This window comes from Melanotaenia boesemani, chromosome 2 (genome assembly GCF_017639745.1).
Source record: "Melanotaenia boesemani isolate fMelBoe1 chromosome 2, fMelBoe1.pri, whole genome shotgun sequence".
Lineage (NCBI taxonomy): Eukaryota > Metazoa > Chordata > Actinopteri > Atheriniformes > Melanotaeniidae > Melanotaenia > Melanotaenia boesemani.
Genome location: NC_055683.1, coordinates 5782504 through 5798954, shown reverse-complemented (window position 1 = coordinate 5798954; position 16451 = coordinate 5782504). Strand labels below are relative to the sequence as shown.

At 40.1% G+C, this 16451-nt stretch overlaps 1 protein-coding gene across 2 annotated transcripts; it reads left to right on the top strand.

Moving 5' to 3' along the window:
* Window positions 1-345: 345 nt before the first annotated feature.
* Window positions 346-15295, top strand: smurf1 (SMAD specific E3 ubiquitin protein ligase 1). 2 transcript variants are annotated; one of them, XM_042007890.1, is made up of 18 exons: window positions 346-615; window positions 9179-9217; window positions 9399-9507; window positions 9698-9831; window positions 9950-10015; window positions 10150-10225; window positions 10326-10537; window positions 10632-10716; window positions 11049-11195; window positions 11496-11730; window positions 11832-11935; window positions 12932-13046; window positions 13132-13310; window positions 13452-13589; window positions 13684-13804; window positions 13879-14080; window positions 14771-14846; window positions 14932-15295. In XM_042007890.1, exons 1-18 carry the CDS (start codon window positions 561-563, stop codon window positions 15029-15031), a joined length of 2193 nt encoding a protein of 730 aa, XP_041863824.1. In that variant the 5' UTR covers window positions 346-560; the 3' UTR covers window positions 15032-15295. The 2 variants fall into 2 exon arrangements, with proteins under 2 accessions (XP_041863824.1, XP_041863816.1); XM_042007882.1 differs by having other exon boundaries at window positions 14762-14846.
* The last annotated feature ends 1156 nt before the right edge of the window (window positions 15296-16451 follow it).

Genomic DNA, 16451 nt, shown 5'->3' with positions numbered 1-16451 from the left:
ACCTACACAACTGATCTTCGGATTGTTGGAAATCATGTTGGAGAAGATAATACCCATAAAAATGCAGGCACATCCTACACATTCCTTTACAAACAAGATATTCATTAATTTGTGATGATGTTGAAAGAGATTAAAATACCTTAGACTGAGCTAGTGGCATTGAGGAAGTCAGTGGTAGACTTGGGAATGGTAGAATCCCTCACTTATTTATTTGTTTGTTTATTTATTTATTTATCCCATATAAATACCTCAAACAAAAGTTACTGGCAAGAATGTAATTTCCATGGGAACGTTCACGCTTACAGGGGCGAGCACGTAGCGTTAAGAACATGACGTCAGTTGGCTACGTGCTTGAGCCTGCCCGAAAATGTTCTCCCGTGTTGTAGGATTTCAAAGGAGCGCAGGACTTTGCGGTGAAATAATACATTTTAATCCGTGAAGAAAACAAAAACAAATCGCATGATTTTATTCTATAGTAATTCACAGTCCCATTTTATGGCGAAACTGTGATTTTGGACGACTCCAACGGGAAGTTTACGTGATCTTTTTTTCCCGGAGTGATGTCGAATCCTGGGAGTCGGAGGAACGGGTCCAGCATCAAAATCCGACTGACAGGTAAAAAACGAGACCAAAAGAAATCGCTTACATTGCATGTTTTAACTGAGCTGAAACGTGTTCTTTACTAACCGCACTTGGAACATATAGACCTTATTAAACCGAACAAGGCATCACCAAGTTTCTTCGAGGGTCTTGGCTCTGTTCTTGTATGTCCAAACATCCGGTTTTTGTGTAGCAAACAGCAGCACAAGTGCTAGCTTGCTAGCTGACATGCTAACAAAATTACCGAGAGGACAGTCGAAAAGCAGTCAATATATCTATGTTTTACACATGCGGCAGGCGACTAATCCACTGTTTTAAAGTTATTGGAAAAGAGACATTTGAAACATACTTTATTAAGTACAAATAGCAGCTTTTTAGCCAGTTAGCGTTAGCTGGTAGTAACATTGTATTTAATGTTGACCGCTAATGCTTGCTAGCTACACCCATTTTTCGGGGGTGACCACTAACCTTACCTATCGCTTCTCATGAATGCGACACTCTCTGTTGCAAGAATGAAAGCAAGTATGAAATGCAGCCTCTCTTCAAATTGATTTATCTCTAACTGTGGCATGTTAGCCTAGTTTACCAGTGGGTATCGATTGGCATTTCGCTGCTGTGTCAGCTGCAGCTGGACTCGTTGAACTTACTCCGACCCAGAGAAGTTCACTTTTTGGGGATCACGTCCTCAACTTATCTGAGGGATGTATTCACTTTTTGGGTCAGAGTCTCCTCGTAGGGCATAGAAGAGTCTCTCCTTCAACCTCTTGCTCATACACAGACACAGCTGGAACAATGGTGTTTACTGTAGCTAATGTAACGCCACTAGGCATCGAGGGGCCTCTATTCAAATGGAAATGACCTCTCTGTGCCGCTGGGCAGACGGCTTGGCTTTCTTCTGATCCAAAACTGAACAAGCACAAACCAGAATTTGCTTTGTGGAGAACGAAAGTTTTATTGATATGGTTAGTATGGACAAATACTGGAGGGAACAGAAAGTTAATCATTATTATTAATGTTGCTATTGTACATAGTCTTTCATTTCTTTTGAGTACACATTTGCTTAGCTTTTCTTAAGTAGCAACTATTCAAAAGGACTGTGACAGTCATATTTTAGTAGATGATTAATTGATATCTAATTGTAATTTTCCATTCATTTTATGCCTGTTACTGTTAAAAATAATGTAACTATACCCTTGAGAAGATCCATTTATTTGGGTTCCCATGGTGTTGCTGTAATACTTGGCTTTGTGATTGAAGTCCTGCCATTGTAGAAATGCAGTCATTAAAAATTAAAAGTCAGGTTCCAAGACAATTACTTTGTGGTTTTGATTGTCCACTCAGGTACTAATAACACACTGCAAACTAAATGTGCACAGCATGATGTTCGAGACTGAGTCTAAAAGTGGAAGATAATGAGTAAATAATGGTGTGAATTGGGCATTTTTATTTGTTCATCCAGCTGCTGTTACAGTGTATCTGCAATCCCGTGATAGTAAAATTATTCTCAAAGATCCCAGAATTAATAGAAACTTTTGAATCCAACATTTTTAAAGAGATTAGGAATTTAAACAGAAAATAAAGTTATAACAATTAAGAATCGAGGAAAACACAACATTTGTAAAACAAAAATTTGTATGATTTAATAATGAAGTCGTGTTTTATAGTTAAACTGATGAAAAATTCTACATCCAACTTTTGGATTTTGGATGTCTTCTATCATTAACCAACGGACCTTTTTCTTAATTTGTGCATACGTTACTTGCACAAAACTGCTTTTAGAGTAGAGAAAGCACAGCTTTTAAGTGAACTAAGTTATTTGTTTGTGAAATTAGAGTGATGCTGGGCAGTTGTGTATTTGACTGTTGAAATTGTTGAGGTGAGAAGTTAGAGATCAGGAAATAAGTGTTCACCGCTTACCTGTGAAGAAACACCAGCGAGCAGCCTGGATTCATGCAATCGGCTGTACAAAATGGAAGGCTATGCCCTGACACTGGGCTTGCAGTGCTCACTTGGTCTTCGGTTGTCCATCTGATTACACCAAAGACGTGAACTACTGCTGCTCACCGGTGTGATGCAGAGAACAGCATTCAGCACCCACCCTGTTTACTGCATTTCAGTCAAAGTGTCACTGACTCACTTATTCAATAAATGCATTAACTCTACAACGGAATGAATTGGCAGTCATTAGCTAGATTGACATGGACAAATGTGTCATCTATTCGTTTGAAATCAGTCTGATAAGAGATGCCAGCTGAAATGTTTACATGGACGCTAGATAAAGTGATCTAATCGGTTGTGTGCTTACACGATAGAGAGATTTGATACGATCGTTATCCGAGATTGGTGTCATTCAGTGTAGGAAATGCCAATGTTGGATCCAATTGTTAGTAGCCTATACTAGTTCTGTCCCCCTGCTTCACAGCATCTTGAATTTCTCCGCCAGCAAGTCGAATGGTTTAGCCATCACAATCACGGCTAGAGTTGTTCTAGACAGCTTCTTAAGAAGATCTAAATAACTTTTGTCAGCCTCTTCGCTTTTCTTCAGCTTCTTCTGATCCACCTCTTTATAGAACATTTTACACTAGTTTTAAAGATGTTTTTCCCTGATCAGGTATGGAACATGTAGTTATGTGCTTGCAAAATCTCCCATTATACAAATAAATAATTAGGAGACTTGAGAAAACCAGTAATACCAGGACTGTAATATAGTAATTATGAATGTAAAATATGAAAAATAATATCCAAAAAAAAGTACAAGAGATGAGTTAATAAAAAGTGGTGCTTTACATGAGTTCTGATGAGGAGAGAAGCAGAGGCAGTCCCTCATTATTTCAGCTCTGGATGAAAACAGAGGTTATTGCCCCCTGAATGTGCCCCGCCCCCACAGGTATGATTGGAATTCTAATTGGGTGAGGAATGTGCTTTGAGCCAATGGGAGCGCTTTGCTGCCAGGCCGGCCAGCTCTGTTTAGTCTGTCAGGCAGAGCGGTTATTTGGCCTACATCAGAAAGGGCTGTGTGTCTGTGGCGAGTTTGACTCTGGGTCAGAGACTGTGTTGTGTTTATGAAGTTTCTTTTTAGCTAGACCCATAGTGATTGTTGAGTCTTCCTGTTTCTGTTGTATTATTATTACTATTATTACTACTATATTTTTATGGCCGATAAGCTTAAATGTCAGAAAGAAAAGCGCTTAAGGTTTAAAAAAAAAAAAAGATTTCACACTAGAATAATTTATATATATATATATATATATATATATATATATATATATATATATATATATATATATATATTTTTTTTTTTTTTTTTTTTAATTGCCATGGCTGCTGACCATTCAGATACCTTTTGAGCTACATTTTGGGTTCCATCAACATGTGTAATGTCTATACCTGATTTGACACTTGCACTGCAACCTTTGAAAATAACCTGAAATGTTCTCAGAAGGTTGCAGGTGAGAATGCAAATGTCGGCAATGTTCACTCCTGATTTGTTTGCTGAGGTTTTCCAGCCAGCTGTCCTGTAAGAAATCTGGAACATCAGTCAAGAAAGCTCACACGACATTCTCTGTCTGCAAGTTTTTTCCCCACATTTTGTTCCTCCTTCTGTATTTTTTGCTCAGACAGTATTGCAATATATTTTCTGCTGTGCGAGAAGACATATCCAGCAGAAAATCTCATCATGAAGGTCATGTGTGAACAACACCTTCAGAGCAAGTTTGAAATAAATTGTCTAAATATTGCTCCTGAAAATATCCGATGTTTTTGTGTGAAAACAGCTTATGCTAGCACAGGGACCCTGACAGTAACATGACGGCCACACACACAGGCTAAGGGCTCTTAGACACTAGAGAACCAGCACCTACAAGAGGATTTTTTCTGAGTTGCCAGCTTTGGAATAAACAGACCACAAAGACAACTTCCATCTATTATCTAGGACAGTCATTCTGAGCCAGCACAGAAAGACAGAGCTCATTATTCCAGAGCGTACTTCATTCAGTAAGATATAGCAGCGGACCGCTAAATAAAGTAAACATAGCAGCATATACTGTTTTCTGCAACTTCAAGCAGGAGTGGTCTCTCCTGGTTCAGTTGGTCTTCAGTGTTGCTTGTTTGGGAGAAATGAAGATGACAAATGGCAAGATGTGGTCCGGGAAATGTTCAAGTTAGCCGTCAGCCATCTTCGCTGCCGATACATTACACAGCCAATCAGGTATCATAACTGATGGATGGGTGGAAAAAAGAAGGGCATACACTTCGAAAGACTTTCAACAACATGCAAGAGGTGCCAAAAGGCTTATTATCATTTTGGGCCATAACAAGCCCCACTCATCAATGTAAAGTTAATGCAAACCTCACAGTTTGTTTAGATGTTTTTGATATATTCAAACATAGTTGACGGGTGTAAACATGGGGAGCTAGCACAAGCCTTCTCTGAACAACTCAAGTGTGAAATCTTTAAACTACTAATTTGTCTTGTAATAACGTAGTGCACAATAACAATCTAATTCCAAGGAAAACAAGCCATCCACCCTGCTGGATATAATTTTGGTTTTGTAAGTGCTGCTGGTTATGACATAAAATAGACAAAGGTGTCCACAAAGTGCAACGCTAACAACTTATTTCAGCCATGTGCATATGCAATGTTCAGTACAGAAGTCATTTTAAAACCTTTTTGGAAATCTTGAATGATTTTTCTCAAGAGTCTCAGATTTCTAAGCTGAAGAGGCGATTCTGTTCATTGATTTTATCATTAAATTGGACTTGTTACACTCAGAGTAATAAAATGACATGTCCTTGAAGCAGTTCTTGCTGTGTCCTCTGCAGTAATAGTTGCAGCTCCTCGCTCTCCTCAGAAAGATTGCTATACAGAGTGGGAGCATCTCTGCAGCCTTTTTTCCTCCCCGGTTAGATGGGATGCTGTTCGTGAGCCACCTCCTGTCAGCAACGTTCCACATCCTGCCTTCCCTAACCCTTAACAGAGCATCCTTAGAAAAGGACAAAGCTTCCTCTTTGCTGTTTAGTACCAAGAGAAAATCTCAAATCACCCCTCGTTCGTGTGTGTTTGTAATTTTGTTTTTGGGAAAATGAAAACTAGCAATTGAATTCAGGGACATGGAACAAGAGAAAATGCTGCAAATAAGTAGGTCAAAAAGTAGGAGAGAGGTGTTTTTGTTTATAATTGAAAGGAGTTCATTGTGGAGAGCCGGCATCTGCTGAATGCGTCAGTGGTTCAGCAGGATAATGTTAATTTGCCTGTGGAAGCAACACGTGCTGCTTAGATTTCGGTGCCAGCTTACCGGATTGAACACTAACTTGCCCAAACACAATGCTGAGCAGCATCTGGACAATGGCTGGGTGCAGGGTTCTCACAGGAGAGACGGAGAAATGAGTAGAAAGAGGACACGGAAAGCATAAAAGGCAACCATAATGAGAAAAGAAAAGAGGAATCATGCGTTCTAAAGAAGTAATAACAACTTGTAATCCTCTTATTTAGTGAGCCTAGGAGGAGCCTGTTTACACAGTTGCTCACAAATTAAATATAGAAATATGGAAGAAGACATTATGTGTGAAAAAGGCCACCAAAGATGTATTTGTAATTATTTAGTTTTTTCTTTCATTCACCACCTGATTTGACTGTATTTGTGTATCTCAGCATAGAAACATATTCCTCATCTCTAATGTTTGTTTGGTATGTTATTAGTGGGTGAAATATTTACCCACATGCCCTCAGACAGCTGTTTTTTTGTTTGTTTTGGGTTTTTTTTTTTTAGGATTGAGAGAATAAATGTCTCTAAAGGAAATGACAGAGATGTAAAACAAACATGATCAGACTACTTCACATCACAGTCTGTAAATGCTCAGACAGATTAATCTGCTTCATCTAATGTTTGTTTATCAGATTATAAATTATATACAGAACGCTGGTACCAAAGTACTGATCATTTTCTGTGATTTTTAAATAGTTTCAGGGATAGTTTTATGGTTCCAGCCACTGTTTAAGGATTTTGGTTTCTGTAGGTAGAAGTCAAAGAGTAGAACAAAACTTAGAACAAAAGATGGTTGATTGTGTTGCAAATACGATGCAACGTTAAATTCCTGTAGGAGCTGATAGCCTGTTACTGAAAATGCTCAGTTTTTCCATCATCTCCCAAAAAAAACCATTTCAGTTTCTTCCCTCATTACAGGTTAACAGGATTGTTCTTCAGCTTGCTACTTCCAACTCTTTTTTTTTTCTTTTGTTGCTTTTATTTTCTTCTGTTTTTTTGTTGTTTTGTTTTGTTTTGGGTTTTTTGGGAAAAGAGAAAGGCTTTAAATACTGCTCCCCCCACAGACAGGAAAAAAAGAAGAAAAATCAGTGGGGCATTGAAAGCCAGCCGAGCTGTCGCTGTGTATTTACCAGCAATGACCTTGGCAGAATGAGGAATTTCCTGAGACTCTGTGAAAGGGACTGTCACACATTCAGAGTCAGTTGAAGCGCCGGCTGAGAAGCAGGGGGACGGGGACAAAAAGGGAGTGAATGGGTGAAATTATGGGTGCCTCCTGTTACTGGCAAGAGATTGGAAGATTAGTGGTGTGGATAGTACAGCAGAAGCTGTGAAAAAGGACTGGTTTCTTCTACTTGTTAGAGAAAGATTAGACACATTACTGTTATTATTTTTTCCCCTGACTGTGTTTCTTTTAATGTTTCTGAAGAAGAGATGAGACCTCGGTGTGGAATGTGTGAGTCAGGAGGAGGAGACATGGAAGGGGTTGACGGGGAACAGGGAAGGATATCCTCCAGCCATTCTCCATGGGTTAATCACAGGAAATAGCCTCGGCTAAACCAGACACATCTCACCACCACAGTAACCACATCCTAAATCTGCCTGGCTAACTTCTAAGTTGGCTATTAGAGCCAAAAAGTAATAAATAAATGAATAAAAAATCCTGTTAATACCGAACAATACTGCAGTGCATCTAAAGCCCCTTTGACACATGAGGTACATGACATTAATGGTTTCATTGAACTGTTAAAGCAATGGCATTCAGTCATTTAGACATTAACTAACAACGCTTCTTAGAGATCACAGTAAATCAGGCTGTTTTAAGCATACCAGTGGTGAATGGAAGAAACTGAAAATATCACATTCTACATGTTGAAGCATGTTGAACAGTAGGTGAGTAACTAAAACATTTCATTTCCTCTTCCTGTAGGTTTAGTTTCAACAATATAGTTGTTACCAATACAAGAAACATTTTATCTCTTAATTCACCTGAGGGCGAGCTCTCCACTGTCAGCATTAATTATCAGATGAGAAGCTGTACTGCTTTAAGTCCTTCTAAAGTTACAGCTTTCTCATAGTATTTTGATTGTACATAAAAAGATTCAGCTTACAGGCATGTTGCATTTTAATAAAATAGTTGTGGACATGATCAGAACATCAGCTTCAACTGCAGCTCAAACACTTTATTTTAAGAGTTTTCTTATGTAGCTCAGACACTTGAGAGCTGAGTTATGTGGCTAATTATTGTAAGTTAGCGTGGTGTAGGAAAACTTGCACCAGCAAGTAGTATTTATTTGTTTGAAAATGCTATCTGTTGGATTCCCCTGAATGGCATATCAGGAGCCAAATTAAGGTGCTGCAGTGCATGCCTGGCCATCAGTGTAACTGCAGCAGCTCAGACTTGTGCTGTGTGGAAAGTGGTACGGTTTTGCAGTAGTCAGATTACCATCGCAAAATGTTATTAAAAAGCACCAGAGTGCTCATTCAGACAAGGCATCGTCATGTTACTGTTGGATCAATTGAAATCAGAGGCTCATGGTTCGCATTGTTGTTTCTGGCCACAGTTTATCCATCATTTTGTCATCAAACTGTCAAATGACACCTTAGTTATTACGGGGTAACGAAAACATGACATCAGTCTTGATAATCAAATAGGACACTTGGAATAGGTACAACAAAGCTGGAGAAGTGGATCATGCTGTAACATTAAAAAATGTATTTATTTATTTATTTATTTTTTTTAGTGGATGCATCAAACTGACACAGCCAGCAGCAATATGAGGACAGATTTAGACCAGATTTTAGCTGTTTGATCTGAACTGTGGTCTGTGGGACAATTTGGACCTGTAACTTGAGTCCAGACTTAACAGAAAAATCCAGATCAAACAGGGTGGGTGTAAAAGCACCATTAGAGGAACAGTAGACCACAAAATGAGCTGCGGTTCAGTTCTGTTTTAGGTGTTAGCTCTGAGAGGACCGGAGGTGACTATGTTTACTCGCTCAGCTTTGCTTACTACATCTACAAAGATAATGTGGCAGCAAAGGCATTCTCCCACTCTTGCTGTGGGCGTCCTGTGTGTGTGCAAAGGTCCTGAAACAGCGTGGTTGCATTTTACTGCTCACTCTGTCAGCATGCCACACAAGCTCTTCTGCTCATTACCATTCCCTGGCATTCATATATTATCCTAATCATTCTTCCTCCTCAGAGTTTTTTTTTCCTGCTATGCTCAAGAATTCATTTTAGCAGCCTACACACTCAGATTAGAAACAATGGTGTATGTGGCATTTTGTTCATATTTTATCTTAATCTTTTTCAGTATTGTGTGCCAAGAACCTCGCAAAGAAAGACTTCTTTCGTAAGTATTTTATTCCAGTCTTCTACACGCTTATTCTTCTCTCTTAATTATTGGTATTCACAATGAGGTGATGTGTTTCAGTTAGAATCTGTGTCTCATCAGATAATCGTCGTAAACAGAGTGGCATTAATGTTTTTCAAATGGGACATTTCAAAATCTGATGACTGTCTTGTTCTTGCAGGCCTGCCGGATCCATTTGCCAAAGTTGTGGTGGACGGATCGGGTCAATGCCACTCCACAGACACGGTCAAGAGCACACTGGACCCCAAATGGAATCAGCACTATGACCTGTGAGTCTCTTATTTACATTTGTTTCATGTAGTTGTCACAATACATTTAAAAGCATCCATAAACTGTTATATTACAATAAATAGTTGGTGACATCCATATGAGCTCATCTAGAGTCCAGCTGGATTTTAAAAACAAAACTTGGGTGAAATGATAGAAGTCTAATCATGTCTTCCACCCCCTCCAAACTAGCTACATTGGAAAGACAGACTCCATCACCATCAGTATATGGAACCACAAGAAGATCCATAAACGACAGGGGGCAGGTTTTTTGGGTTGTATACGACTGCTTTCTAATGCCATCAGCAGGCTAAAAGATACAGGATGTAAGTTATTTGTTTATTTCTTTAGCTCCTGTTTGAAATGGATGTATTTTTTTAACAAATGCTCCAGTTTTTTCCACATCTGTGTTAAGTAAAAACATAAATGTTCTTTCTCTTCCAGACCAGCGTCTAGATCTATGTAAGCTGAACCCTTCTGACAGTGATGCAGTGAGGGGGCAGATTGTCGGTAAGTCTGGACACGCTGATAAATTATTTGTCAAACTGACTCCTGCATGTTGCTTTTCTTTCTCTGTGTGCATATCCCACCCTCCTACTCTGCCAAACTGTCCCTCTGACCTCCACATTCTGCCTGTTTGACAGTGAGCTTACAGACGCGAGACCGTATTGGTAGCGGCGGCCCTGTTGTGGACTGTAGAGGACTTTTAGAAAATGATGGGTGAGTCTGTCAATAGATGTTTATGCAGACAATGTCATACGCTAACTTTCTGTGTAGCATCACCAGCTCGTTCATTGATTTATTATGTGATCGTTCACAGACCTGTTTTTGAGGGGTGTTTCAGTGAAGAACCGCTTCCCTACTCCGACCCCACCGGTGCTGCAGGAGGTGGAAACTGCCGACTGGACTCACCCAGTCAGGAGGGCCGTCTTCAGACACAGCGAATCAGAGGGCAGGACTCTAGAGGTCATGGCCACACCCCTCAGAACAGACCTCATGGGCATCAACCGCCTGACCTGCCAGAGGGCTACGGTCTGTCGGAAACTTATAAATCCAACGGATTTAAAACCGATAAGTCACATTTTTTAAGGTCAGTTTTCATATAATTGTTTCCTGTTTAAAACAGAGCAGCGAACAACGGTGCAGGGGCAGGTGTACTTCCTTCACACACAGACGGGTGTCAGCACCTGGCACGACCCTCGGATACCACGGTACGATTACGTCCTACTCGTCTTAGGTAGTCCAAGCACAAACTGAAAATAGGAAGAAACTAGGTCGTTGCAGCATTAGATGGTGATGGCATAAAGAACAATATAACACAGAAACAGAGCAGAACAAATCATGCTATATTTGGTAACCCACCAGACTCAGACTTTCGCTGAAGACAAGTTGAATATTCATAATAGTGTCTGCTGTTTTTATGGGAAACAGACAGTACATTCAGATGAAGAAAACAGATTAAAAACATGTGAAAATAGTCCCTCACTTCCACCAGTAAACAACAATCCAAGGAGAACTGAAACATTGTCTGCTTCTGGTTCAGGGACCTGGCCAGTGTGAGCTGTGAGGAACTTGGTCCACTGCCAGTAGGCTGGGAGGTTCGAAGCACTGTGTCCGGCCGCATATACTTTGTGGACCACAACAACCGAACCACACAGTTCACAGACCCACGTCTACACACCATTATCAGGTCTGTACACTTTGTCTATCATAGCAGGCTCAGTCTACACCTGAGTGTCCGACATGTACAAAATAAGTTTCCAAGACTAATCTCTTGATAATCTAATTTGTCTCTACTGTAAAGCTGAACTCAGACTGGACCTGAAGTGATCAGCTCTGTCAACACTTGTTAATTATATGATATACAGTAGTGTGAGCTTATGGCAAATTTAGCTCCATAAGGTGAATGTTGAATGTAATCCTGTCTGCTTTCCTGACACCTCTCCATCTCGTCCTGCTTTCTACTTTTCATCTTCTTCCCAAATTCCAGTCAGCAATCCCAAGCTAAGGAATCCTCCCAGGCCCCCCAGATGGATGTGGGGGTTGAGGAGGGGGGAGGTGGAGGAGTGAGTGGCGGCGGAGTAGGAGGAGGAGATGGAGATGTGGCGGCGCGCTATGAGAGAGACTTGGTGCATAAGTTGAAGCTGCTTCGCCACGAGCTGTCGCTGCAGCAGCCTCAAGCGGGACACTGTCGCATAGAGGTGTCCCGAGAGGAAATCTTTGAGGTAAGGAGATGCAGGTCTTTCTGATAGATGCAGACAGACAAATACAGACGTTACTGAATAACTTCTTCTATCCAGATGTTTAATGTGTGTTTTCTTCGTAGGAGTCATATCGGCAGATAATGAAAATGAGGCCCAAAGACCTGAAGAAACGTCTGATGGTGAAGTTCAGAGGAGAAGAGGGCCTGGATTATGGAGGGGTGGCCAGGTGATGTTTGCTTCTGTGTCTTGTATTTATCACGTGGCGTCCATTTCTGCCCACAAACTGCTTAAGGGATTTTTTTTTACAGCAAAATAAGAAAGAAAAAAAAAGTCTATTCAGTTTAAGATGGAGGCTCTGTCCACACATGTAAAGGTACTTTGATAACCGTGTTTTTGGCTTTCATCCACATGCAAATGCTGTTTTTGGGAAACGGGGAACAAGAGAGTCTGACTGCAGCAGTAACGCGTGGACAGGATAACCGTCGGTTTGGGCTCACTGCGTCAGATTGTTCGCCCCCTTCTGTGTTGCTTGTGTCACAATATGTGTTGTTAACACCTTTGTTTACATGGCAACAGCAGATGCAGCCAAGATGGTCCTGATGCTAATCTGGTTAACAGATTTTTCTCATGTTTGTATACAAATATACAGTTAGTCGCAGACTTAACTGAAGGATGAAGGTGTCACAACACGTAATTGAGGACAGGACTTCATTCATTTTGGGGGGAATTTACTAGAAACTATTTATTTTTTCTTGATTGGCCAAACAAGGCTTCAGAGGCCGAGATATTACACCACCTTTCTCGTTACCATTTCAGTTCTGTATGCGTGTTTTTATGTAAATAGTGTAGGTGTATTTGTTTGTTTTGTTTTTTTTTTACAAAAAGTAAACTAATGCTGAGCTATTTATTGTTCTTCAGTTCAAGCGAAGCGCGACATGTAAAGTTCACACTTGAGCTTGAAAGGTGCACCGTAATAGCATAAGAAATGTGGGAGAAAAATGTTTAAAAAAAAAAAAACTTCTTTTGAAAGAGTCATTTTGAAGGTTTAGTAGGAATTCAAATGTACGATTGTAAATCCTCAGAATATACCCAGTGTAAATTTAGTTTACCTCAGACAGTTTGCATTATTTTGTGCTATTTGGTAGGTTGTGATTGTAGCCATTTTAATAGCTAGAAAACGAACTACATGTAATGAGTGATTTACTGTTTTTGTTGTGTTTAGGGAGTGGTTGTACCTGCTGTGCCATGAGATGTTGAACCCCTACTACGGCCTTTTCCAGTACTCCACAGACAATATCTACACACTACAGATCAACCCTGACTCTTCCATCAATCCGGTGAGTATAGACAAATAAACACACTCTTCATTGTTGAATCCAGACTTTGTGTCTGACCTCGTGTCTCATGCTGGTTCTCTCGTAGGACCACCTGTCATATTTCCACTTTGTGGGTCGTGTGATGGGCTTGGCTGTCTTCCATGGTCATTACATCAATGGCAGCTTCACACTGCCCTTCTACAAACAGCTGCTCGGCAAACCCATCCAGCTCAATGACCTGGAGACCACCGACCCCGAGCTACACAAGAGCCTTGTGTGGATATTGTGAGCAAACACACTCAGCACAAAAATAAACTCTGTGACAGCAGACCTACTTTTTTACTTTGTGTCCTGCACACGGTGTGTGTTATATACACACACAGATTTTTCAGTTCAGTGTTACTTACTGTCATTTCCTGTCTGTAGAGAGAATGACATCACTTCAGTCCTCGATCACACGTTCTGCGTGGAGCACAATGCCTTTGGAAAGTTCTCTCAACATGAACTTAAACCTAATGGTCGAAATATCCCCGTCACAGAGGAGAACAAGAAGGAATACGTCAGGTAAAAACACACACTGTCCCTATAAGAGTGGAAACAATGCTTACAAGCTTTTATTGAAACATATTTAATTGTTAATGTTAATTGTGTGTTTCAGACTGTATGTAAACTGGAGGTTCATGCGTGGAATTGAAGCCCAGTTTCTGGCTCTTCAGAAGGGATTCAGTGAGCTAATCCCGCAGCACCTCCTCAAACCTTTTGACCATAAAGAACTTGAGGTACGCTTATCGTCTCTGAGCTGCAAGTCAGTATTTCTAACAGAGAGCTGATCCCCCTCTTTAAATCTCTCCAGTTGATAATCGGTGGACTTGGAAAAATAGACCTCACAGACTGGAAGACCAACACCCGCCTGAAACACTGCACAAGTGAAAGCAATGTGGTGCGGTGGTTCTGGCAGGCGGTGGAGGCCTTCAGTGAGGAGAGAAGGGGACGCCTCCTGCAGTTTGTTACAGGCTCCACCCGGGTCCCCCTGCAGGGGTTCAAAGCGCTGCAGGGTGGGTCATGCACTGTCTCAGAGACTACACACACACATCACTTAATGCAGCTTTTCCCAAATTAGGGTTCCCAACTTTTTCAGGGGGTCGCCAGATTATTATAAAAAAAACTATATAGCCCACATTTATTAAATAAATTTTTAATTGATTTTTATTAAGGCTGCCAAAATTAATGTAAAGAGAATAATCTGTAAATTCACGCTTTGATGTTTTAACAGATTAACGCATGAACAAAGTTATTACTTGTGCCTTATTAAAAATCTGAATTTGGCCTCATCCCAGCGAGAGAAGCTGATTTTGGGCATGTAGGCGCTTTGTCCCAGCAGTGAACCAAATTCACCAAAAGCTACTTTATCTTTTTTGTTTAAGCTTCGCAAACACCAGTGTATGTTATCTTGGGGGTTGAGACTCAAAAAGTTTGGGAACCACTTACTATGTTTTTTTTTATGGAAGCTTGTGTTTCACTTACTCGGCATAACTATAGGAAACATCTGCAAATGACCTGATTAATAGGCCAGAATTCATTAACATTCAAGAAGCTTTAGATAAACGTCTGACACCACTGTCTACTAGGATTAAATAATAAGTTATGTGCAAAGAATATGAATGTAATTTCCACTATGACTTGATTAATCTGTTTTCCAAAGTAGAGCAGTGATAACTAGAATGTATGTGTGTAAGGCTCTACAGGTTCTGCAGGACCAAGGCTCTTCACCATCCATTTGATAGATGCCAACACAGACAATTTACCCAAGGCCCACACATGGTAAGGACACATAAAGAATGCAGGTTCTGTTATATGTGCAGTTTAACTGCAGGGCGACTTATGTTTCTCCTGATTTTGTCTCCAGTTTTAACAGGATAGATATCCCTCCCTATGAGTCTTATGAGAAACTTTATGAGAAGCTGCTGACGGCCGTGGAGGAGACATGTGGCTTTGCTGTGGAGTAATGACTCCACCACCAAATCAACATATACACAGTCACACTGGCTTGCACTTGCACACAACTATTTGACATTTTAACATATATGCACACACAGACAGAATATCAAGTATACAGATAAGCCAAGTATCACAAGAAAACACTGTCTTCTTGCCACCTCTGCACCGCCGAACTGTTTGGAGGTCAAAGGAGGAAGCACAGCAGCAGCAGGAGGAGGAGGGAGGGACAGAAACAAACAAACAAAAAAAAAAAAGAGTATTTTAAATTTTTTCAAATGTTTTGGAGAAGCATTTTTATTCTTCAGTTTTAACAAGATATGAGGCCATTCATCAGAATGTCTAACCACAGCAAATCCAACTCCAGTCACACTCGAGTCTGAACAGAATCAGCCAATCACGTACGAGCCTGCGAACAGAGACTTTTTGACATCAGATTTGTAAAGAAAAAGGCAAAGAATGGTTGTCTTTCTCTCTAAGAAGCTGACTGATTGACTAGTATTCATGCTTCATGTTTAACCACTGTCGTGCATTGGTATGATTGTGTGCATGTGAGAGTGAGAGAGTTTACGAGTGTGTGTTTGTCTAGCATGGCACTCCGTTATGCTGTAAAAATGATCAAATGAGCCCGGTCCTTTGTTTGTTAACTTTTTTGTCTCATATGTCTGTATCTGCGACCACTCTGATCCACTCTGATATTTTATTATTTATTACTAAGTGATTACTGACCAAGCTGCTATCTGCTCTGCAACGAGCCCTCACTAATCTCTTAATCAGCCCTCTACCAGAGTTAAAGGGTCAGTTCTCATTCAATTCAAGTAATCCACAAAGTGGGTTTTATTGGATTTTGTTACTTCTTTTTTTAACATTCATATTACTGTGGAGAATAACTCTTGTCAGTGTATGAACTGTCAGTGTGTTGATGTTTTAAAATACCAGGTTACATTTATTGAAGTGAAAGGGAAATTACTTTTCCCATCCCTAGTTTTAAAGTCTAACTCGACTGATGTATGAATATGTCTGAAGGCATGGTTTGTTTCTTTTTTTCTTTTTCTTAATCAAAATGAGCCTTGAGGACGGAGAGAAGAGAGAAGTCAGTTGCATGAATTCTTCAGTTATGATGTGTAATAAAATTTCTTTAAGCCTTTTATACATGTTACATCACCCATATTGCTATATTTTTTATTCATGATGTCTTGCTGTCCATCTTTTTTTTTTCCCCTTTCCTCAACCATAGCCTGAATGGTAAAAGTAGTCATCATCCTTAAGACCACCATGAATGAGTATTTTCAGTCATTAAAGCTCCATAGAAGATAATAAAATTATACAAAAGCAACATGGACAAAGTGTTGGGATCTGCTCCAGATTGAAGACTGTTTAGCAGTATTATTTCAATCTGCATTTTTTAAGGTCTGAGTTCACTGTGTAATG

Bases quoted from the DNA above. Each gene is read 5' to 3' on its own strand.
- smurf1 (XM_042007882.1), top strand. From the start codon at position 561: ATGTCGAATCCTGGGAGTCGGAGGAACGGGTCCAGCATCAAAATCCGA. The intron at 10,016-10,149 runs GTAAGTCTGGAC...CCTGTTTGACAG, and splicing joins AGTGAGGGGGCAGATTGTCG to TGAGCTTACAGACGCGAGAC. The intron at 13,590-13,683 runs GTAAAAACACAC...TGTGTGTTTCAG, and splicing joins AACAAGAAGGAATACGTCAG to ACTGTATGTAAACTGGAGGT.